This window comes from Alligator mississippiensis, chromosome 2 (assembly GCF_030867095.1).
Source record: "Alligator mississippiensis isolate rAllMis1 chromosome 2, rAllMis1, whole genome shotgun sequence".
Lineage (NCBI taxonomy): Eukaryota > Metazoa > Chordata > Crocodylia > Alligatoridae > Alligator > Alligator mississippiensis.
The window spans coordinates 90,883,022-90,898,819 of record NC_081825.1 but is presented as its reverse complement, the minus strand read 5'-3'; the positions used below and the strand labels follow the sequence as shown (position 1 = coordinate 90,898,819).

Here is a 15,798-nt window from a genome sequence, read left to right as displayed (position 1 = left end):
CAATAGCATGATGTGTCTTGAGGTGCTGTTAAGTTCGTTGTGCTGAAATTTTTACTGGCGTTGTTTCCCTGTGAAATATTTCAGCGCATACTTTGCAATCAGCTGTTCAGTTGTTCTTTTCAGATGCTTAAAAAAAAAAATTCCATATTGCACTCCTTTGAGATGTATTTAGAGCTGATCGAGATTGCATGGTGCACAACAGCAACTATATTCTTGTCTCATGGTTTACACATCACAGCCTTCCATGCACCAAAAGGCATAATTATTGGTAAACGTTGGCTGCAACGACCAAAAAAGCCGATATATAATAACATAATTTCTCCTTTTATCAGTACCAATTCGATAGCCAACTGATATATTGGTGAACTCCTAGGTAAAACAAATCTTAGTTTTAGATTGATGGGGAAATACGTTGATTTTGTTTATTGTTTTTCAGCTTGAGGGCCAAGTTCGTTGTTTTCCTACTGCTGCATCTGCCTTGTCATAATTGTTAATCAAGAACATACTTTTTCCTTTATGCTGGTTTTTTTAATGCACCTATTGGGCACATCCAGATATGTGTGTGTGTGTGCATGCAGGTTGTGCATTAGCTGCAGCAAAAATAGCAGTGGCACAAATTTGTGCCACTACTTTTTGCTGCTGCACATACCCCTGCGCATGGAGTTTGGTGCAGGGCAAAATGCCCTGCTTTGGGAAAAAGGTTGTTTCCCTACTTTCCTGTCTCCTGGCATGCTGGAGGATATGAGGAACACCTAGAGAAGGGGAGATGCTCTGACTAGCAGCCAAAGTATCTCCCTGGGGGACCCAGCATCCCTGTCTGCCAGAGTATGCTCCTGGAGCATGTGCTTCACCGCTTTATTTTGTAGAGGGTTTTTTGTTTTAACCAAGGATCTCCCTGTGTTGAGTTTTGGTGCCTCTCTGCAAATTTGCAGTGCAGCTAACGGTTGCACATGTGTTGCATACGGTTTGAAGCATCGCAAACTGCACATGCATGCTTGTCTGGATGCACCCGTTGTGGTTATTCACATAGATCAGGGTCAGCAGCCTGCAGCCCAAATCTGGTCTGTAGAGCTAAGGGCCTTTGGCAAGAGGTGGGGAATGGGAAACTTTATCTGCTGTGGCCAAGCAGTGGGGCTAAGCGGAGGCGGTAGGTCATAGCCCTGGCTTGCATCAGACCTGAGTTGGGTCATCCCAGCCTACCGCTTGAACAAGTTGCTGACTGTTGATGTGGGCAATGGCTGAAAACCTAAATATATGTATCCTGAAGTCATTTTTCAAAGAGAATAAATGAAGTAATGGTTTCATTTTCCTGTATACCCTGAAAGTAGTTATGATTTGTACAAAATTCAAACATGCATTGCTGAGTTAGGGCAGGCTGCATTTTCTTAGTGTTAAGCAACAGAAGAATGCATGCTTTTGCCTCTGGAGATGTGTGCGTCTTGTTGGGAAGATTTTAAGATATTTTTGTAGAATCTTTAAAAAGACTCAGTGTTCTGGAAACTCTTCTATTGTAATATTTCATGTACCATTAAATATAAATGCTAATGGTAAAGATGAATGGATAGTATTTCTTTTCAGTATTTAACTACTATCTTTTTTCAGCTTTTGAAATGCGAGTGTACATAAATTGCTCTTGGGTAGCAAGTGAAATTAGTTAAAATGAGCAATCATATGGGAAGTAAGAGGATAGTAAAACATTCACTCAAAATACCACTGATTGACAAACAAGATTTAACTTGATTCTTTACAAAGGTAAGGGATAACGTGTTGAGAGCTGTTACTTGTCATAAAAGTGTACTTTTCATTATTTAAAAAAAAAAAAATAAAAGTGATTCCTGATTGAGCTATGGGACTGCAACTATATCACCAGTGTCACACTTGGTTTTCTTAACACTGAGATAGTAAATAAATTGTTGACCTCCTTTCCCCACGTGTTTCTTCCCATTTTTTCTTCCTTAAATGTATTATGCTATAGTGACAAATGAAAGTATTTATGGACATTTTTGTTGGACAAAAGCTTCTTAAGAAATAAAAAAAAAAAATCTCAGCTTAATTTTTTTTTTTTGAGCACTACATTGCAAAAAAAGCAAGTCTGTTTTCTTTTTCTTTGGTAACTTTTGTATAAGCCTTTCTTTATATGCTCATCCCTGTGCTATTTAGTAATGTGTGGCATTCATCAATTTGGATAGTTCACTTTGAAGTTGCTATACATGTGGATTTTAACACTTGATACCATATGTTGGAGGTCTTAGCAGAGTGTGAAAAGTCTGTTACAGGTCTCATTGTAGTTTAAAAGTTCATGCCAACTTATTTAAGTTCAAGCAAGTAGGGTATCACCAGCAAGGTATTTTATTTGTAAATAAAGCAGCAGATTTTAGGTTCTTAAAGAGCAGATGTCCTCAACTGCTCATATCTCTTCCCACAATCCTGGAGTTGGGCAGGATAGGATAAAGGGCAGAGGACAGTTTTGCCCTAGGCACAAATTAGAACAGCCATAGGGCTGCTCTAAATTGCATCTGTTTATAGAGGCCTGAGACTTTATATTGGTTTAAAGCATTGAGTTTATTTGAAGGGTGCCACGGGGCTAGCAGTGTTCGGGTGTGCAAACATGATTCACAAGAGAATTCAAATAGTAATCTGTAGTGTTAAAAACATTTGACCTGTTGTGGTATTTCTTATGTCCTTGTAACAGCAGATTTGCTCTACTATTTCTTTTAAAAGTTTACAAAAAAAAAAGAGTGAAAACAAGTGCTGACATTTTTCTGAGGGGGATCATGAGCCTGTTGCTGGGTACTTTGAGACAAAAAAGTTGAGAACCAGTGGTCTAAAGTCTTCAGAACATAACAGCTTGGCCCAGAGTGGGCTGGAGCTGGCAGTTAGATATACTGCTTGTAGATGGCACATTCCCACGCGCAACTTACTAATGGCATGTTTGGTGGGCCTGATAAAATATATTTGCCCATGGACTGTAAGTAGCACCCCCTGCTCTAGGTAAAGGCAATTTCCAGCCGGATGTTTTCTATCCTGACACTCTGAGGCAAAGATTATGGGCTTATGTTATTGTTTGCTGTTCCTAATGATGTGTTTATCTTTTTACGCGACACTACACTGTAATGAAAACAAAATATATTCTTACTTTGGGGACAAAGCACAACCACTTGCAGTTGTGTTTCAAACTTTATTAATGTCTTTTAAAATACTTTATGAACCAATACTTCTTGTAATGATTGCATAACAATTTAAAATTAAATCTGCAGGCTAATATCCATTTAAGTTGGGAAATGCTGATTCTGTTTTTAATTACAGTAGTGTCTCATTTTATCCTGTGGGAAACTGTCTCTTGTCTGTCTTGCCTTGTTCAGTAAATTTACTAAACAAGACAGACAAAGTTTAATTGGAAATGACTTGGTTATTTGTCTAAGTATTAATATAACTATTTGGCATATAGTTGTAAATTCTGTAAATCAAAAATATATTGGCACTGGCATTCTAGGAATTGTCAATTGCAGGCAAACATATGCATGGATATTTTGCTCTGGGCAGAAGTGCATATATTTGTCCTTTGAAAAATATGAACTTTGATTTCTACCCAGGATAACTTTTACGATCTTTTCTCCAATGCCTGATGAAGGGTGCTTTGCCAAAAGCTTGCAATTAAAGAATTTTTTTTGCAAACATCTTGTTGGTCTAATAAAAGAGATCATCTTTACTATAGGTCCTGATTATATATTTCCTATGTGTTTAAAGATCTGGGGTTGGGCACAAATACTTCCATGGATTGTGCTACAGCTTTGAATTTGTTCTGATTTAAGTAATTTTATTCCTCAGTTTTGGCAAGCGTTCTGCAGGGAGCTTGAGGCGTGGCTGTGAGTGCATTGTTTTAGAGCCATCTGAAATGATTGTGGTAAGAATATTTGTATTAACTTCATTTAAACTTTTTCCCCTCCTCAAGTTGTAATGTATTGCAGTAAACAGTATTTAATACTATATTGAATTCCTGTAAATTATCTCTATTAAGATCCAGTATAAGTAATACTGAACTAAGTGTGCATGAGAGATGGTTGTTGTTTTTCTTTGCTTTCTTTTTTTTTCTTTTGTCTAAATTAAGAAGTAGGTTAAGGACAGAAATTGCACATAAACCAGTATAAGTGATGGGAAGCCAGTTCAAATCTGTAACACAACAGAAGTTAGTGCACATAAGCTGCTTTCAAAATGGCCAAAACCAGTTCAAGGTAAACCTGGATGTATGTAATATCAGACTTCACTGATTTAGGTTAAATCAGTTTGCTGAACTTCTGTGCCAGATTCCCTCCAGATTCAAGTTAACTTGCAGTCTCCCTACATCCCAGGATGCTTTGTACCTCCCCCCACAAACCCCTCCCTCAGCTGGTGTTTGGCCCAAGTTGTCTGCTCCAGCTGAGCAGGAAGGCATGCTCTAGCACCCCCACCTTTTGACCTGGGCCATTGTAAGCATGTGGCTGCATTTTCGGAATCAAAAGTGATTGTCTGTTCACTAACTTATTGGTTCAATCTACACAGCTTAGACTAACCTGTGATGATTGAATTGATCGAGACCTGGGTTTTTTGAATATCCTCACTTAGCCATAGTATATGGAGTTTGCAAACAGGTGCAAAAGTTGGCAGTATCATTTGACAAAAAGAATGATCAAGTGGTATTTGAGACCTTTTTATGAATGGTAAGACTTGTTTAAAAATTGACAGCGAGGCTGCATAATCAGTAGAATAGCTTTAGGTAGAAGTGTGATGATTGTTAGGGATTTATATTATTAAATATTTCTGCTTTAACCTCAGATTGTCGCTTTTAACAGTTGATTATCAGCAGCTGAAAACTGTTTATTATAGCTATGTAAGGCTTATGTATGTTATTTAAGGATATTTGTACCACTGACAGTAAATTTGTCAAGTTTTTTTTTTCAAGTGTATTTTCACTTTTAATAACAGCCGTGCTTTGCTAGCAGAACAGCATCACCCCCTAGAGGGTTCTCAGATTCAATTCTTTATCAGTTTTTTAGGGTGCAAAATCCAAAGAAGATGCATCCTCAGTACAGGAGAAATTTAAATTGTTTTGCTCTGTCCCTGAAAGTGATAGCATGATGGTTAACCTCTTCATTAAACAGAAGATGCCCAATGTAAGCTTTTTGAAGGGCTGACTGTGGTTTGACTGGGAAGAGAGCTCAAACAGAGGGCAGCTTGCAGAGCAACCACCAGCTTGTCACCACACTTTTGTTTCACATCAGAACTGGACTTTAGTGACATATGTTTATGTTCAAGTGAATTTTAAATGTTTGGGTGGGGTAACCCTAGTTTTACTAAAACTTTTTATTGTATTATATCATCAGTATAGAGAGGAGAGGAAAAACACATAACAAGAAAATCACTTGTTTAGTAATGATTTGTGGTGTTGTTATTCTCTTTGTTTCCCTGTTTCCGTTTTGGGGTAACTGTTTAGGCGTTTGTGGGGGAAGTGATAACTGTTAGTGGAATTAATTTTAATACAGAATTATTTTGGACAGTTTCCTCTTATAGTCATGGGTTCATCCCAGCATGACATAATCCAATACATTAGCCAGATGGGCACAAAGGAGATACCTGCTCTCAGGCAAATTACTGTACTCATCTTCCAGGAAAGTCATCAATATGAATTCTAACACTTTCAGTGCCATGCACTATTATATAACAACTTGTGGTGGTGACTTTAAAGCTTCTGGAACAGAGAAGGATTAAATTAGATAAGTTGAACAGGAAATTCCTTATTCAGATACTTGCTTGTAACTTTCTCCCCCCTCCCTCCCCCCGCTACTAATACAAATTAAATTGCTTTTCATATAAGCACCACTTCTTAAAATTTATTTTTTCTATGAAAAATCCTCCTTAAAGGTTTCAAAATATTTAAAATAAGCAATGAAAACAGTGCTGCCAGCTGATGAGTGAAGCTGCTCCCACAGGGTGGGTTTGGGAGGTCCCAGGTGGCCTATTGAAGTTGTCAGGAAAGCTACAAGTTCTTTCCCATAGGAGGGCTTCATTTTTCAGTGTACAATACTGAAGTGATTGTCTTATGTTAGGAGTTAAAATGGAAAGAGAAAGGGATGTTCATTTTTAATAGAACCAAGTCAGTTATATAACCAAGTATCCACTTATTAAATTTCTTCATAGTGATGGTTCCTTTTTTTCCTCAACCTTCTAGACATTTGATTTTTTATTTATTTATTTATTTTTTTAGTACTGATTTCAATCCTTTCATAAACCAAACCTCAGACTAAAAGGGGTATGTTCAGTAGCAATGAACATATTATATAGGATGGTCTAAAAACTTTTTTGGATATGGTTAAGCAGAAGAAAAGAGGTCATCCATATGCTTTTGTTTTATTTCTATAATGTTATATATTATAGGTGGACTATATGGATGAAAATGAAGAATATTTCCAACGCCAAGCATCTCATAGACAATCCCGAAGGAGATTTAGAAAAATCAACCAAAAAGGAGAGAGACAAACAATTATTGACACTGTGGATCCTTATCCTGTGGGGAAGCCACCTTTACCTAGAGGATATCATACGGTAACCTATCTACATTTAGATTTTAAGAAATATGACAAGGGGAAATTTATTTAACAAAAATAATCTCTCAAAAGGCCAGATTTACTGCTGGCATAAGCAAGTGCAATTCTGTGGAAGAGTTTGCTTAGGATAGCAGTGACTGTGGCTCTGTATGTGTGAGCATGTGTGTATTTGCATCATAGTTCAGAATGAAATGTTGAGAACAGTAACAACAATGAATGTGCAGCCAGCTATGCTGACGAGAGGAAAATGCATCTCTATTCAATATTCCGCTAATTTTTGACATTGGCCAAACATACCCATTAACTGAAGCATGCGATTCAAATTTCTCTTCAATAATAGATTGTAATAGAAATATTTTGTTGTTCAGTGTTCATGAGCCTAATCATCAAAGCATTCATGCTTATGTATAGTGACAATTTTCTTTAAAGGTCTGTATTCCATTGTGGTAGACCCACTCCATGATTTTAGCTTAATTCTCTACATGAGATCCAGACCTCAGAATATTAAACTAACTTTTATTGATGACTGGCATGAGGCTAAAAGTTTCAATCTGAATTTTTGTATTTTTGAATCTGAATGAACTACTCTAGTCTGTCCTTCATAAGAGAGCATTAAATCAGAGATTTTCTTAAAAATGTGGATACTTTTAAATATTGGAAGCCTTTCTCCAAGATGCAAAGAAGATAATACTTTAAAACTTGTTTGACAAAATACATTATCTTTTTTTTTAAATTGAGCAAGGATCTACTGGACCAGTGTCATCAGTTTTGGTATTAATGTCAGCAGTATCCAAAACACTTGAAAGAGTTATTGGCTCCCATACTCAATTGCTTATGTCCCCAGACATGCAAAAACACACTAGTTTGCATATAAGTAACTTTATGCGCATTTAATCATATTGAGACAAATTGTGTATAAAGTTGTTCTTTGTGTGTGTGTGTGTGAAAGAGTTTTGAAGGTTGTGGCCTTAATGTTTTGAAAATGTTGTCTGATCTAAAATAGAAGGTTGTTTTTGTTTTTTTTATACATTTCCTTCCCTCCCGCCCTTATCTTTTTACTTGTTGCCAATTCCCTGTTAAAATCAGTGTATGACTGCAAGTGTGCAGATGTTTGATTACATTTGCTAATTAGAGGGTTTTCCTCACAAGTTGAATAAATATATCTTACATCAGCACTTTATGTATTTTGTTTATACAACAGACAGCTTTTAATAGTTCAGTTTTTAAGCTCAGTTTTGACTTCCTCTAATTTAGTACGACTTCCATAATTGAGTCACTTCCTTTGGCTCTTCTGTATAACTTTTTGGCAGTTTCAAGAGATATTTGTTACTGGCTGATTATCAGCCATCTTTATAGGTATACTTGCTTGAGTGTGTGAGTGTTTTAAGTATAGGAAGGATTTTTTTTTTACTTGCTTTCTTTTAACACATACATACCTTACCTATATCAACAGCTTTAGTGTGATAATCTGTTGTTGGGGGGAAAAAGCTATAACTAGACTTGACATAGTGCTGTTTGCAGTAGGTCCACACCAGTTGTATACATTTTATATTTTAGATCCATATAGTGGCATATAGCTTTACCTATAGTATTAAGAGCCAACAGTTCATTGTTTATCATTTTATTGTTTAAATTTATAATGAGTTTCTAAAATGTATTGGGAAAAACACTGAGGGGGGGATCCTGCAGTGTTTGAAAGAGATTGCCAAATAGTCAGTAAAACCTTTAAGAAACTGTGAGTTAACTGGTTGATTTTAAAAGATAAAAAAATACAACTTAAAGTAGCTAATTGATATGGTTTGTAGGGAAAACATTAAGCTGAGCAAATTTTAATGAGAAAGAATAATTTCTTTTTTTAGTGTTTGGTAGTCTTAACATTCTTGTAATATATTTCTGTTTTTGTATTTTAAAATGTTTTCCCCCAGTCCCTCATATTTGTGTGTGTTGCTTCCTCCTTTGTGATTCTCCCAAAACATTTTTCTAATTTTAAATAAAAAGTCTATATTTTTGAAAATAGTACTGAAGTACATTTTCTGAAACTGATAGGATCTGTGTTAAAATGTGCTTTTGCTTTTCTGAAGTGCTGAGCATCCATCAGTCAGTATCTCTTAGGCTTTAGTTATCCAAAACATAGAAGTTAGTATGAACAATATACACTTTAAAATATTGTTTAAAAACGGCTGCTGTTTATAGAATATATTGGATTACCAATGGCAGAGAATGGTTATGTATGTTAGATTAGTCTGCAGTTTTGTTATTCCCTCTTGTGGGTTGGTTTTGGCCATGAGTGTTGACAAGCATTAAGATCTTAGTAATAACCTATAGATGATGAACTCTGTATATTTCTAGAGGAAACTAGCCTCCTGCATTTCTATTTAATACAAGGTCCTTGGTTACCACATAATATAAATATGTGTTGCAAGATTACCAATATTTCACACAGGTCCAATTTGATTGTTACAGAGCTAATCTAACTGTCACACTATTTTTGAAGGAAGTTGAGTAGTGTTAAGAAAGTGTTGAGGAAATTATTAGATGTTTCTAAAAGAAAACTCTGAAAACTGTTGTAAAAATTATAAATAAAGCTTACTCCATTATGCTGAATAGTGGCATGGCTTACTGCACATTTGCACATATAGCCAACATACAAAGGATCAAGGACCCTTGATAGCATAATTTTAACATTATCTTCATAGTGGTTGACTGTACTATGGCATGTCTGATAATGTTCATCTTTTCCTTTCCTCCTATATGGCATTCATTTCATTTTGGCTCACAGGAATGCACTAAACCTCAGGTATTGTAACTTAATGTGTATGGTCCTCTAACAGTAACAATTTACTTGCAAGTTTGCAATCTGACTAATGATGTTATAATACTGATACAATGCTTTGGCTAAATTTGCTTTCTGTCTTCTAGCTTCTGTTTACTGCTGTTTTTATATACTTCTGTTTTATAGTGAAAATGCTTTAAATGAATGAGGTTCAAAACAGTGTTGACTCCTTCACCTGTTTTGTTGATAATCTTTTTTCCTTGCTTTCATGCTACTCCCAAATTTAGGAGCTGTGTCAGTAGAAGATGATCTGAAAACCAAAAACATAAAATATTTGATATTAGACAGATTTCACTTATTTCCTCAGAATGGAAGATATATTAATCTTCATCTTGGTTCCTAAAATATCCCATTTGTTGCTGTTTGGCACTTGCATGTTGTAAGGTCAGCAGGAATGTAAGATTTTATTGGAAAGCTGTGAATTGAAAAACTTGGAATTGTTTTGGCGCAGTTGCCACTTTGCTTTGATTCAGCACAAGAGCATTGGAAAATAGAATTTATTATCAGATGCTTATTTGCTGTTTACTGGCATGGGGCAGGAGCTTGCACGGGCTTTCAGGAATGTGTCAAATGCATAGCTGTTAGGAAGAGTACATCTGCGTGAGTAAGCAGAGTCCTGGACTATGGTTAGGGACCTACTGAATTCGTGGTGAAAGTGGGCTGTGTGGCGGCTCCTTTTGTCTCATAGGTTCTTCTGTGTGCCACCTGCCTCTCCCAGTCACTGATTGGCAGAGGGGCCCTGCTGTTCACTCCTGATCGGTGGGGAGGTGAAAACTGCTATTTTAGATATGATGCTGTTTTTGCCTTCTGGCCGATCAGCACCAAATAGCAGGGCCACTGGGGCCCTTGGCCAGTCAGTGACTGGAGGCAAAAATGGCGTCATATTTAAAACTCTGGATTTTGCCTCCCCACTGATCAGGAGTGAACAGTGAGTGGTAGGGGAGAGGCGGGGAGGAATGCAGGGAAACCTGCAAGATTAAGGCTGCCACACAGCGCACTTCTGCCACATATTTGGTAGCTCCCTAACTATGGTGTACAGTTCCACTTGTACAAAAAAAAAGGTAGAAAGAAAGAAAATACTTATAGGATGTCTTTGGATCAGATTTTAAATATAATCAGAATAACTTGAACATTTGGATAACATCTTTTATTATATTTTTAATCATGTTGATTAACACAAATAATAAATATTTTATGCATATGCTAGGTATAATAGGAATGTTGTATATATTTTTTGCCCTAACATGAGTATAAAACATAAAGCAATGTTATTTTGAAGCTAATATGAAATAATTAGTTTTACATTTAAAGAACATATTTCATTTGTTTATACAATCCTTAATATCACCTATAATTTTTTTTTTTTCCTTTTTTCTGCTGACATTCTAGGAGGCAGTTTTGGCTCATTCTTTGTAGCACAACTAACCAGCAGTTTTGCTAACAGTCAATTCGGTTGTGTGTCTGAAAGTTTCTTTTTAAGTTAGCCAGCAGGGCTTTATTGCCTGCCTCTCAAACTTGTGGAATAGACTAATGCTAAAATCCTTTTCTTTTTCTTTTTTTTTTTTTTTTAAATGATGACGATACGGTTTTTTAGGAGTCCATTTCTACTCATTTTGATATCAGTAATAAAATCCCCAGGAACTTTGGTGGGGTGAGGATTGAGTTCTAAAGGCGCAGTAAAGTTAGTTTTTAAATGAGAGTTTTTTAATAGTAATGAATCAAATTCTTTAATACAGAAAGGTTTAATTCATCATTTATAGATTAATATGTTTTAATAATTCTGCCTAGTAATGGAATGCTTTGGTAAAATGCAACAAGATTCTGATCTTGAATAAAATGCATGTTTTTTAATACCATTTCTCAATATTAGGCCCCCTCTGCCCATGCAGGTAAAAGTGCAATAGGATCTAATGTGTGGCTTACACAATCACACACATGGCATGGCAGGAGGCATGATTAAGGGATCATGCATTAGATTGCATTGCACCTTTATTGTTGATTCAAGGGGAGGACAATCCTGGGCTCTGCCCCAGCAAGAAGCAGGCTCCTACAGCTGGGAGCACCCCATGCACTGCCAGGGGTGGGAGACCACAACTGCTGCAGCCTTCCAGCACTGGGGGTTTCACCCCTTCTCCCTTCCTGCCTGGCAGACCACAGCAGCCACAATCTCCCATCCCTGGGGTCTTCATGAACTCCTGGGGCTGGGAGGTTGCACTCATGCCTGGGCTTCTGGGAACCAGCTGGGTCCTGGCACTGGAAGGCATGTTCCTGAGACCCAGCATCCTCAGTTGCTGTGGTTTCCAGCAGCAGTGGGGTGCTGCTGGGACTCAGAGTTGGCAGCTGCTGGTTCTGAGAGTCCCCTCAGTTGTATGACTCCCAGCCCTAGCTGGGCATGGTGCACCCCTGCTGCTTAGGGTCTGGTCAGATGACAGGGCTTCCAGTTGAAGGGGAGACCCTGCTACACATGCAAATTAAAGCTGGATACCAACCACCTACAGTTAGTATGCATTTGCAAGGTCTCTATAGCTGGTTGGACCTTCTTATGGCTTGATAAAAGCCATACCTCGCACAGGAAGTTGGGTTCAGTTAATTGTGCAATTAACCACCTAATTGCACAATATCTGTAATGTATAGAGGGGGCTGTAGAATAAGAGGGGAAGAACTGTTCATAATAGTGTATTTGGGCATTTATATACATGCTCTGAGAGTGGGGCTGGGGGAGGGTGTGTTGAATGAACTTTAGTTAAAGCGCCCTCACTGCCATTTTTCAGTGCGCAGATGCTGATACACATGATGCTGGAGTGCAGTAATTACCACACTCCAACAGACTCGATTAATCGAGTCTGCAGAGCAGCCTCTCTGCTTGTGCAGAGGCACCGTTAGAGACTATGATGAAATAAATTTAAGAATAATGGTAGTGCAGATGACATCTTTTATTTGACACAATGTTTGTCAGAATGCTGAAGGTGGACCATATAGATTTGATATTGTTGCTTATATTATAGGCAGAAATGGTAGCCTCTTGCTAAGTTTGTTAAACATGTTCCATTATAAGCCCTTATTGTCAGCCATTTATAATTAACCACCTGGGACAAAAATTTTCATGATTTTTATTTCTTCAAGATAACTTTTTTATTTTTAGCTTAGGGATTTTCGTGATGGGAATGCGGGTAAATTAGTTTTACCAGTATTTAATTTTTTTCCTACCAATTTCTTCTGGAGCTTTATGGTCTGGTAGAATTGTGGCTACTTGATAGTTATTTGAATAGTGCAGGTTGATGTGGTTTTGAGGAGTAGTTACCATGTGAACATGCTGATTTAAATTAGTAGAAGATCATAGGTTAATACAAGTGGGAAAGACAGAATTGCTCAAGGTGAGTTGTTTCTCAGCAATCACTTTCCTGTAAACACTTGTGTGAAAAGAACTCTAGAGCACTTTAAAAAGAACTCTACTCTGTAAAAACGAATTCAGATTAGTATCAGTAATACTGAGGCAGAACTGGGGGCTGTAGCTGTCCATGATATGGCTGGCTTTTAAGCTGCCTATAAACAATTATAAAGTTTGTTGATAAATCCCTTCTCTCTTTGTTAAAATAAGTAATTTGCTTTACTACTATGTCTTGCTGGTCATTAGCTCCCAAAAGGCAGCACCATAGATAGATAGCTCTGATGGTTAAACATGATTGATGTACTGGACCCTAAGATACAATACACCATGAAAGATTGGGAGAGTTGTGGAGTTCCACCAGGGAATAATAAGTAAAGTCCTGAGGCCTGACCTGAATGGCTGCACTCAAGGATGGGATGCAATTACAGGTAGGTCTGCAAATTTGGTATTCCATGGTATCCTGATCTGAAACAAAAATATATGTAAAGCCCTTCACTGCCTCTGAGAGAATCTGTTTATATCTGAACATGCCTGAAGGCTTCTGAAAATTGCATCTGCATATGTTTAATAGTACTTTTTAGAGGCTGGTGGCTAAAATCTCAAGAAATTCTGTCTGCGTTTAGAATAATATCCTATCCCACAAAGTTTGAGCTCTAGGTAAACAAGCAGCAGATTGATGTAGCCCTGGCTGTTTTGGTCTCTGGGATGGAGCACTGGGTTGGAAGCTAGTGTGTTCTTTTACTTGTATTTAATATGGTAATTATATAACATTCATGGTCCTTTTTACATAACTGCCATCTCTTATTTTTTTAAATGTTCATATTGTAAAATCAAGTATTCAAACGTCAGGAAACACCACAGTCAAGGCTGTGTGGGCTACCTTAATTTATCAAATGTCTACCCATACATTATGGTGACTTTTAATTCTGGTCAGGGGTGCATGACAAACTGAATGATGTGGAGGGTTATAAGAGGAAATTAGGTTGTGTTCATGTTGTGCATCTGCAAATATACTGGACTGGATTTGAAGAAAGATGTGTGCTATTCTGGGCTTTGCCAAAGTTTCTCTACGGTGATGGACAAGCATTATAAAATAAAAACCAAGTACTACAATTGCTTGACTGTCTGCTAAAACTATGCTATGAATTGCATGTTTTTATTTCAAAGTGGATGAAGCCAAGTGCCTTACGATATTTTAAATGCTTATTTGGTTCTAGCATACTTAATGTAAACATGACAAAAAGATCTGATGTTGTTGTGTTAACGTTATTTAATATGGACTAGTTAGTGAATAAAAGGCATTTAAGAAGGGGAGTAGGGGCTACAGATGACTTGTCCTAGTGTTGAGATGGAAGGGGTTCTGCAGCACTGAAGCATCTTAGAACAGGCCCCTTGAATTGAGGTGCTAGTGTAAAGCTAGAGGAAAATCGTGCCTATTTAGTTCTGATCATGATTCTTGCCTTGACGAAACAAGGGCTCTTTTTATTTGCTGCATTTTTAGTTAGGATTACATGGAATAGAAAAAGACCCTTTTTGGATCCCAGGGAATTGTAACAAAAAATGGAGTAAAGGATTAGAATAGAATAATAGAAGGATTAGAAGAAAGGAACTACTCAACCCAGTTAAAGTGAAATGAAATTAAGCATTCATTCATTTCTAATAGGTAAGAATAGTATGTGTATACCTCAATAATGTAGATGTAATGGCCCTTTAGTATGCATTGCTAATGCCATTATTTCATTATTTAACTTGAATATTCTCTAACTCTTGGTGCATTGTATTTTATACAGTTTGTTTTTTTTGTGTTACCGTAGTCATGTAAGTTTTTATATTAGAGTTAATCTAGTCATATAAACTGTCAGCCCCAGATTCACTTTATATAAGCTGTAAGAGGTGAGTTCAGCATTAAAGGAGTAATGTCAGTCTTTTCAAGACCCCAGCAGCTACAATTTCATATTTCTGATATTCTTAAACCATCTAGTACCTGCTTTTAAAAGATTCATTTACTAGACATCCTGACATCAGCAGTGAGAGCTCGGATTCCACAATGCTAACTTGAAATGTGGTTCCTTCTTACTAACTGAGCTAATTTGCTGAAGGAGAGGGGAATTGGTTGCCAGTGCTTCACATAGGAAAGAGGAGCAGAGCGAATGGGTTGGGAAACATACAAAGGCAAACAGGAAACAGAATAGTCAGGAAAGAAGCAGGCTTGTGACACTAGTGGTACTGGGAGTTTTGAACATATATAGATATTGAGGATCAGGAAGGCAGGACTATTGTGTGGGGATGGTTTATTGGGAGATGTTTCATATTTTGATGGTTGAAGGAGAGCTGAAGAGAGGTGATGGTTTTGGAATCATTTTGTGATTTGTGACAACTGGAAGGGGGGCATTTAAGTGGATCTTCAAGAACTGAATCCTAAAGACCTAAGGAAGTTAGCTAGGCTATTGATAAGCCTAACTTTTGATTGATTTTAAAGGGGGGTGAGGGTTGTCCCTCAGGAAATCTGTTACATTGCAACCTTTACTGTTGCATTCTCACACAGGAGAGCTGTTCAGCTAGTACCCACAGGCTGCATGAAGCCCTGGAAGGATTAGCATGGATTAACACATCAGTGGCCCATGTGTTCCAACCCTCTTGCTTCTGCCCTGGTAACTAGGTTCTTTGGGCGCTCTCTCCTCCCGTTTCTACTTCCTGCCTCTGGTCTGTTTGTTATGTGGTCTGCAGAAGGTGTTATATTGTGTTCATTTATGTAATAAACACACATAAGTGGTTACATATGTGTGTATGTGTTTGTGTATTGATGCATCTTGCATTTAAAATTGAAATCTGCTTTTTTTGTTGGTTTTTTTAAACAAATATAATTTGAAGATTGATTATGCCCAGTTGCAGAGGAGGAAGGATATGTTCCTAATGTGGTGGAGCCTTCTGGCTTGGTTTGGACGAAGAATAAAATAATACAAATTGCTAGCGTGTTTGCCTTTATCTGTGTGTGT

The 15,798-nt window shown here is 37.3% G+C and overlaps 1 protein-coding gene across 13 annotated transcripts in view; it reads left to right on the top strand.

The window, feature by feature from the left end:
- Positions 1-15,798, top strand: part of RAPGEF2 (Rap guanine nucleotide exchange factor 2) — a 333,613-nt gene that overhangs the window by 185,971 nt on the left and 131,844 nt on the right. For 10 of the 13 annotated variants that reach the window (XM_059721919.1, XM_059721926.1, XM_059721915.1 and 7 more), the window contains 3 exons: positions 3,829-3,904; positions 6,412-6,579; positions 9,361-9,378. In XM_059721919.1, coding sequence (XP_059577902.1) covers positions 3,829-3,904; positions 6,412-6,579; positions 9,361-9,378 — 262 coding nt within the window. The remainder of the gene's footprint in view (positions 1-3,828; positions 3,905-6,411; positions 6,580-9,360; positions 9,379-15,798) is intronic. The other 3 variants (XM_059721922.1, XM_059721921.1, XM_059721914.1) reach the window with 1 other exon arrangement.